This window comes from Augochlora pura, chromosome 3 (assembly GCF_028453695.1).
Source record: "Augochlora pura isolate Apur16 chromosome 3, APUR_v2.2.1, whole genome shotgun sequence".
Classification (NCBI taxonomy): domain Eukaryota; kingdom Metazoa; phylum Arthropoda; class Insecta; order Hymenoptera; family Halictidae; genus Augochlora; species Augochlora pura.
Window position 1 is genome coordinate 19258017 of NC_135774.1, and position 9723 is coordinate 19267739.

Here is a 9723-nt window from a genome sequence, read left to right on the forward strand (position 1 = left end):
AGTATGAATGCCTTGGGCTACGTAAAAAGACAAGTGTCAATGAATGAACTGTATCTTCCTGCCATCCTGATTTCTTGTAAAAACTGCTTCGCAAGTATATGTAGGCGGTTTCAAGAATGTACTGGGTGTCAAAAAATGTTTCGTCGTGACCGGAGCTGGTAAACTCTGCACCTTCGGTTTGGCGAAGATCCGTCTTTTTGCTCCCGCAAAAGCGTCCTTGACCGACTTTTCCAATGTCAAAAATATGTCTTTTGTCACGATACAAATAAAACAAAAATTTGACTTTGAAACAGTCGGTCAAGGAAACATTTGCGGAAACTTTTTTAATAGATCGACCAATCGAGGATCTATGTAGAGAATCTATGTTAATCACGACGAAACATTTTTTGACAACCTGTATATAATTTGACGCAATCAAGTAGCCGCAAAGAACTGAACGAGTGAATAAAATATCAATCTGTTACGGTTACTTACTATCTTCTTCAAATATTATTAACTACATTTCCCACTCAGTTTTAATACATAAATGAGTAAATTATTCACTTTGATAAGAATGTATTTAATTTCGTTTTGATTTTTTCTTCGAATCTTAAATTAACCTTAATATGTATAAATTAAGTTATTGTTTTTTCTAAATACTCAATTTATTCTAACTTAAAAAATCGATTACTTTGAGCAAACTTTTCTTCATTTTGATAAAAGCGATTTGGCACAGTATACGCATAAATAGATCGATTAGCTTATATCTAGTTATCATTACTATGATTATAATTTTATGCATTCGCTACAAACATTTGTGGCTGGGATTTAAAATAGGTGAAACAACGAAAGAGTTCGATAGCATTGATATGTTACCATCGACAAATTATAATTATTAGTACAGAAAAATTCTAATTCCCATAGAGATCGATAATGAATTATACACTGTCATCGATTGATTTTTACTATATAAAATGTTGTGAAAAATTATAGTCTCAAAACAAGTATTACATTTTAAATGATATTCTAACAAATCTTAATACTTTACTGACCGGTCTTTCGACTGTAAACATTTCTATTATTATAGAATATTCAAATCTATTAACATTTTCATATTTTCATAACATTAACATTAAACAGTATATATTTTACCTATTTTATTTATTTTATTAATCGCGGAAGGTATCTAATATTTAAAAATATGACACTTTTGCCTCAATAATAGATAACAATTATTGGAAACGTATTAACAACAGATCATAATAGTACATTTCCACATTAGAATATAGAAATATGCAAAAATAGATTGTTCGATTTAAATACTAGTAAAAGTTATAATTATTCATAGCACTATAGGGGCCTCCTTTAGGTGAGACAACCTTTGCATTTAAAACAAATATAGAAATCTATTTATAATTAAAATATATAGAAATATATATTATTAAGTTTTTAATTAGATATCGGTAACAAAAGTTACGTCGAGTCTCTAATTACGCGCGCCATTCTAAATCAGGTGATCTCATAGAACTGGACAGATTCGGCGATTTTCGAAATTCGAGACAACTGCGTGCAACAGCAACCGGTCCACGGACAATGCGCCGGCAATAAATCCGAATCGGAGACCGGGGTTTTTTGAACTTGAAATGTACCGTTAGCGACCCACTAACTGACAGAAATTTTTCGAACGCATCCAGTCAGCCTTCAAGAGTTCGTCCGCGTAAGTGGAAGGTGTACGGAACGGGAAGACCAGTCACCGGCGGACGGTTCATCGCGTGAGAAGTGTAACAGAGTCAACCCTGTACCAGTTTCACGAGTCGCCGACATTCCGAGTATACCAACGATTATCAATCCGGTACGTGTTCCATTATCATTTCCATTCAATTTGCAATTCGGTACCGCACAGCTTTCCTTGGCACGGTCGTAGTTCGCGGGGCGGTCGCTCGCTAAGCAACTCTTGAATACGAGACACTCGAGATTATAACCGGCTTATGAATGTTTAATGGGCCGAGAGTAACGTTGGCAAGAGCGGATTGCCTATTCTAATGAGCCGTAAAGAAGAAACGTTCTCGGAAAAATCTGTGACAATAGGCGACATATGTTAAACATGCTAAATAGTCGATGCGCGTCCACTTTTGCCGCGAATGTGGTAGGCATTTTTAGAGATATAATAAATCGTTGCATTACTGATACAATTAGACCGTGGATTTCAAGCGTCTATGGGAATTTAAAATAGTGGAAACATTATGCGGATTGATAAATTATAACGTGTTATTTTTGACCTACTAAAGACTTCTTACAATCGATGCAGATAATTTCCATTTTGCATAATGATCTGCAATTTAGTTGTTGCAATGTAGCAGGCACCAGTAGATTGCGTATATTTATATAACAAGAAATTGTTTCAATCTGTTTACGTCTAGTAATTTTTATCACAAAAACATAAAGTTTAATTTACAGCTTAATTTTCAATGTCAAAGAGTGCGAGAAGAATTTTCGCCTGATATAAACTTCTGGCTTCTGAAATTGAATGTATTTGAATTTAATCAATTTGACGACATAGTTAATTTATTTGGTGATGTAAAATTGATTTATTTAAAGTATTGTTGATAGAGATGATAGAAGCTTCAACTTTTGTATCGCTTACTCCGAACGTTCATTTTCTCAGTAATAGTCTGCGAGTGCCTAATGATACATGTTCAAATCGATTTTATCTTTACTGCGCGAGATATATAAAATACTTCCAATGCTGTGAAACGATTATTGTCGGAAGTAATATTCTCTGTCATCTTCTTCAATTATTTTCTAACAATGTCCATAAATAACGGTCACCACTGCAATACCACGATAACTGCGACGTTACCGCACATTTGCAGACTGAAAGCTAACTGTTCTTTCGAGAAGCGTTTACACACAAACGGCAGACATATTTGAATACAGAAAATTCGTATTAAATATCATATCTTTCTATTCGTAGTACCTTCATAACGTGTTAGTTACGAGCTCAATAAAGATGTGGATTTTTAAACCTAGAACGACTCCGTTATGGGGTTATGGGTGAATCTAGAATATTTTTAAATTATTTGCAAACGTGTAAATAAATACTATATACATACTATACTATAAAGTAGAATATATTATACCAGTATACTGCACAATACTATACTATACAATACAGTAAAGTATATTATAGTATACAGTGTAATATAGTACTATATGGTATTACACTATGCACACCATAGGGTATATATACCATACTATATGTATATATGAACATACAAACATGTAAATAAATATTATGTACATACTATACTATAGTATACAGTAGAGCAGCATAGTAGTACACATTACACAACACTGTACTATATTATACAATAGCGTATATTATAGTATATGAATAAGTAACATAGTATATTATAGTAGTATACTACTCAATACTGTACTATAAAATACAGTAAAATATAGTATAGTACTATACGGAACACAAACTATAGGGTATGTACATATGGATCAATCATCATTTCTGAAACTGACAATTTAGATGCATCGATGATCATCACAATCGTGAATAGTCAGCGGAATTTACGGCATTCATGACAATAACGAGTTGATCGAATACAAATAAATAAAAATTAAAAATATTGAAGGATTGTTTTCAATTTATGAAAATGATTAAGAGACGAATTAAAAGTCTAGGAATGTTCTACAGCTTGTAATTAATTCAGATAATTTTTATTTCGCATTAAAATGCGCAGTCTGATAGTAAATTATAATAATTCAAAAATATTTTAAATATGAACTTTCACTAATGATATAATATCTTTTAAATTACGATATAAAAATAATGAACTTAGATTTCTGTGTATTGAAAATATGTTGAAACCAATCAATCGTTTTCAAGTTAATCAATAAATGAAAAATTCTAGACATTACGACAGCAGTGACCTGTATGACTGTACTTCGTAACCACACATATAAAGATTATATTTTCCTAAACGTTGCATCTTTTTGAATTTCTTTAATCCTTTACACTCGACTGGCGACACTTAGGTGCCAATGGAAATTTTTATATCATTTCCAAAATAATTTTGGCATTATTAATGATCCTTCTATTTAAAATACTGTTAAAAGTATAACAGTTTTTACGAGTCACAAGTCTCAATTTCATAAGCATAAATTGTACTAAGTCATATAAAATGGGAATACAGCTGGTCAAAACAACTATTTTGGATCTAGGCTTAAAATGGCTTCGAGTACAAAGGGTTAGAAATGAATGAAAACTATTCTTTACGTGAATAAAAATCAAGTTTCTACCGATAATTTTTTCCTACTTTTTCACATAACTGTTATACTTGGACTTTGTTTTAAAACTATCACCACTGCACTTATGTCTCAGTTAATTAATATTCGATGAAATATCTGAACTTAATATCAAACTAATTTTTGCTGTTTTGATTGCAGTTCACAAATATGTTACGATCGTGTCTTATCCTAATCGCCGTAGCTGGTGCGTCGGCGCAGGTGCCATTTTTAGGCACGTGCCCCAATTTGGATACTATGCCGAGCTTCGACATGAACAGGGTAAGTAATGTGTTCGTTCAATTCGTCATTAATTGATGGAAATTCTTTGGTTGGGCCTGTGTTATTGGCTTACTTATGAGGCAACGCAGCCTGCACTTAGAAAGTTGTCCTCGATGGGATGTATAGTGATATACATCCGACGTAATGCGACACACGCGATGCTACTTCCGAGAAAATTCGCTGGGACTTTCTTGGAGGCGTGCTGAATTCTTTCGGTATCATTTCACCGCATCGTTTCTATAAACCCGATGCGCTAACCTGTTTTCCAGTACGTCGGGAAATGGTACGAGGTGGAGAGGTACTTCGCTCTATTCGAATTTGGCGGGAAGTGCGTGACTGCGAATTACAGCCAAGGTGAAAATGGATCAGTAAAGATCTTGAACAAGCAGATATCAGCTCTGTAAGTAGAATTCGTTCATGCTTTCTAAACCCCGTCGCTTTTCGGAAATTCTTCATTGTTCTCGATGCTCATATTTTGGATTCCAAATGAATTTCTTTGTAGATCATATTCATCATTCTGCACTACAAATTGATCACATAACTGTTATTTTCGAACTCCGTTTAGAAACTACCACCATTGAACTTATCTCTCAACTCATAATACTTCAAAAAATATCTGGAATTAATATTGAACTAATTTTTGCTGGTTTAGTTGCAGTTAACAAAAATACTTTCTGTAAATTACCTCTTGTAAATCATATTCGCATTTTGAACTCCAAATTCATCCTTTCGTACTAATCACGTTCATCTCGATGTGCTCCGAACTCTAGCAAACTTTCTTGCAAACGGAACTCATCCTTTCGTAAATAAAGCCCCTGCTTTTACAAATGATATTCGCATATCTGTTACTATTTGTAATAAAATTTACATTGGATTTAAAAATTAGAAGATTTTGAGTCACGAAAAAGTTAATTTCATTTTCAAAAACGAGAACTTGATTTAGAGAAAAGTTGAATAAAACTTGCAGAAAAATGAATTTGATTTGTAAAATGATAAATATGATGTACGGAAGAACCAATTTGGAATGCAGTAGCGTGAATGAGATCTACAAAAGGATTCATGTTTAGTGCAAAACTTGTATCCTGCTTTTATAAGACTCTTTTTATGCGTTTCACAAATTTAGGAATTCAAATGCCAAACTAGTTACTGTTGAATATTCAAATAGTAATTATAAATTTTGATGGAAGTTATTAGTACAGGTTTCTTGTAATTATACAATGAATTTTTATGAAAAATAAATATTGCCAAAGTTGATCGTAAGACACATAAATCGGATGAAATGTGCTTCTTCTTTTAATAATTGCAAAAGTGTGCTTAAATTCTTCTAATGCCTTTACTTTCATTCTTTTAATGCCTACATTCTATTTATAGTAAATTCATCGAAAACAGTAAATACTGAAAAATATTGTGATAAAGACGAAATGAGGACTTTGTTGATAAACTTCTTGATTTAAACGCACATTACAATAGAAGTCGTCCAAAATTGGATTAAACAAAATCTTGTCGATATTTTAAAACAATATTACATTAGTCGCGTTTCGGTCTCGGTAGATCTGGTGTTAAAATCAAGGGATGTTTATAGTATCGAGATAAATTAAGCTAAAGCCTCATTAATATCGAATGGCATTGTAATTAAATTCTCGAAATTACACTATTATTACTCTACACTTCAAAATTTTATTCGATATAAAAGATAAATTCTTGGCATTATCCTATGACTATAAATACTGTCATTACACTTGGCTTAATAATGTCATTAGTCGTAACAGATGAATTCTAATAATTAAGCTACGAATATTATTACTTTTGGTTTGAACATTTTACTGGTTATAAAAGCTAATTTCTCCGAGTTACGCTATTAATACTACGATTACACTTCATTCAATACCGTCATCAAACATAAAAGATAAATGCCGAGAGCTTCATTAGGGATTATTATAATTTTTTTTTACAATTGCTGATTCCAATACATATACATATTATAAATTTCATTCTGAGCTTGCAACTAAGTGCTATACATATACATACATGGACACGCGCATACTTAGAGCAAATGCACGCATTAGGCGAGGGCTAGGTAGACGCGCGGTTACTACGGATCATTAGTGATCAAGGGTTATTAACGGGGGTTTATAGATAATCGATACCGGTTTACAGAAATTCGGATGATTAATGGTCAAGAGATATTTAGACCATAAGCTGGTCGAAGTTATCCCCAATACGGAACTTCGATCAAGAAATAAAAAATCTAAGGAGTGCAAAACATCGATTGAAATTTGAAACAATTTCAATGCACTAAATATGAAAATGCAGATTTTATGCAGAATATAAACTGTTTGTACTAATTACAAAGTGTAGTAGCTATACCTAAACTTATCTATTTTCTTAATAATATTAGTAAGGTAAAAATAATACAACAGAGATAGATTATAGATTATAGATTTCTAGATTGCTTTGTTTGATGATATTGTAAAATCATGCTACGTAAAAGACTGGCTTTTTATTCGCAGAACTATTAAAATATTAACAAAGTTATTCGAAGAGTATCAACGAAACCAACAAAATTATTAAAATATTCAAGATTATCAATAATAATAATTAGATTATATATAATATGATATGATAAGATATAATATAATATGATATGATAAGATATAATATAATATGATATGATAAGATATAATATAATATAACATAATATAATATATGCACAGCGTAATCAGAGCTTTAAGACGAGAACGAACGCATCGAAGATAATTGGTAAAGTTCACTTACTATTTAAATAGTGATCCCAATTACCAGTGCACAGCTTCGTAAAATAAGAATGCTTAACCGTTACGCGATGCATCAATTAACATCGTGGAGTGGAATTAAAATCGTTGTGGTGTTGATAGGACCGGAGTTTCTTCAAGCATAGAGGGAATCGGAAGGTTAATTGGCAGGACGGAAGATCCTAAATTAATCGTGACGTTCCCCTCGCTTCCACTACCATTAGACGCACCTTACTGGATCCTCGATACGGATTATAAATCTTACGCCGTGGTGTGGAGCTGCTCAAACTTTGGTGTATTCAGGTAAACATACATTTATGGTCTGAAACTGTTTCCGTCGAGACCTAGTTTCATAATCCTTCAGAATTGAAGCACGTAATCAACGAAATGCGAGTCTTTATGAATTCACAGAATTTCTAAATTTGCAAGATATAAATTAAATTAATTAAAAAAATATAAATTAACTGAAATTAGTTATATTTCTACATATTTCTCTCGCAAATAAATTAATGATAAATAAGTGCTTCCATTCTAAAGATAGGAATTTGTACAAAGTTAAAATAACAGTTAGATTACAGATTTCAAATAGACTGAATACAGTAATATAAAAATTTAAGTTTCAATAATCCTAGTTACTTTTTCACTATTAAAACCCATTATCTGCTGACGGTAATTAATTTTAATATTGCCAAAGAATCAACAATTTTATAGATAGAAACTTATTAATAATTTATTCAGTGACACTAGTTATTTCAATCATGTACATAAAAATTGATACGTATCTTTCTAATCATTTTAAAAGATTGAGCGTGTTTCACCTGCTCACAATTGTCATAAGTACTTAAAATTTGTAGTTCTATTTATTTAATTAATTCCTATTGTTTTGTATTCTAGTGTACGAAACGCTTGGATCTTGACGAGAGAACCAAAGCCACCGGTGTCTGTTTTGGAGAAAGCGTACCAAGTGATAGATAAAAATAGTATAAGTAGAGCATACTTTATTCGCACCGATCAGAAGAATTGTCCGGTAGGCAATTAAAGCATAGAATGTTGTAAAATGTTGAAGAGTGTTTCTTGAAAAATAAGTCTTTCGTCTTTGTGATGTAAATCGATAGGTAGAATCTGGGACAGTGTTTATAATGTTATTGTATAATTTTATTTGTTTGACAAATATTTAAAATCTCCTCGGACAGATTCATAACTTATTGTAGCTATTGGTATTTCATAATTTGTGTTAAACAATATTTATTTATTTATTGAAAGAAATCAAGTGATATCAGCTTTACCATATATCGGTAAAATTAACCTTAACGCTCGAACGACGGAGCTTTTACCTAATCGCACCCTGAGCATAAATATTGTTACTTGTTCACTTAGTTTAAGGTAAAAAACTAAATTGAAAAAATTGATGAACAAAATTGTAAATGGTCCCACGCATACTCTGTTGTATTTTTGTAAAAAAAAGAAAAGATCCGCTGTTGAAGTGTTAAACATATATGAAAATAATTTAATTGTAAAGCTTATAACGTTTAATTCGTTCTGCATAAATTAGAGATTAGAGGCTCGCGGAGCTATTATTATACAGTTCTAAGCGAATCTGAACTTTACTACGTGGTCTACATATTGTAATTTTAGTCATTGAGTTTAACGTTTATTTAGTTGTGTTGTTTTATTTATAATATTTATTTATTTATTTATTGTACAATATAATGAAATGAAAAATTGCAGTGTTAATAAAAACAACTACTAAAACGCTTTTATATTCGATATTTATCCAAGAATTTCAACTAAATTGGATATTTTATTTATGTTTAATGCATAATGTCTACCTTGTAACTCATGAAAAGTATTTCAGTTGCTAATGCAGGCTTTACTATATTTCGTTTAGAGTTTCATTACTACTTAATAAGTTAATTTTTAATACTTTATCTTTTTATTTGTAAATGAAAATTTTATTGTCACAGAATGCATTTCCTAAGCTTTAATTTTAGTCCTTGAAGATTCAAATACCTTTATAGAAATACATTTTCAAATCAATATAAATGGTCCTCTAGAAATCGTATCACTTTTCTCCGAGCTTAAGATTTGAATTAAGTAACAATAATTTTTCAAAATATTTTCAAATTTGTCTATCACAAAGAGTGATCTTCCAGCTTTAATATTACCATGGCATACGGTGTAATCAACTTGTATTAACTCTGAAATAAAGTATGCAGAATACTCGATTCGTAGTAATAAATTCGTAAACTATTGATTACAAAAAGTCTTCAGATGGGTGCATGATTAGATAATTGTTTAAAATAATTCTCTGACAAAGGATTACTAGTTCGATAACAATACTAATCTTCCAAAAATTTTCTAAAACCATAATAACATTTCAACTTTATGCTAATCT

The 9723-nt window shown here is 31.3% G+C and overlaps 1 protein-coding gene across 1 annotated transcript; it reads left to right on the forward strand.

Annotated features, from left to right (window-relative positions):
* Positions 1-1692: 1692 nt before the first annotated feature.
* LOC144478876 (apolipoprotein D-like) lies at positions 1693-9174 on the forward strand. The gene is made up of 5 exons (XM_078197223.1): positions 1693-1831; positions 4438-4557; positions 4827-4957; positions 7452-7631; positions 8223-9174. Exons 2-5 carry the CDS (start codon positions 4447-4449, stop codon positions 8365-8367), a joined length of 567 nt encoding a protein of 188 aa, XP_078053349.1. The 5' UTR covers positions 1693-1831; positions 4438-4446; the 3' UTR covers positions 8368-9174.
* Positions 9175-9723: the final 549 nt, after the last annotated feature.

Excerpts from the sequence above, each read along its gene's own strand:
- LOC144478876 (XM_078197223.1), top strand. The coding sequence starts at position 4,447 with ATGTTACGATCGTGTCTTATCCTAATCGCCGTAGCTGGTGCGTCGGCG. Across the intron at positions 4,558-4,826 it reads CGAGCTTCGACATGAACAGG|TACGTCGGGAAATGGTACGA; the intron begins GTAAGTAATGTG and ends CCTGTTTTCCAG. Across the intron at positions 7,632-8,222 it reads TCAAACTTTGGTGTATTCAG|TGTACGAAACGCTTGGATCT; the intron begins GTAAACATACAT and ends TTTGTATTCTAG.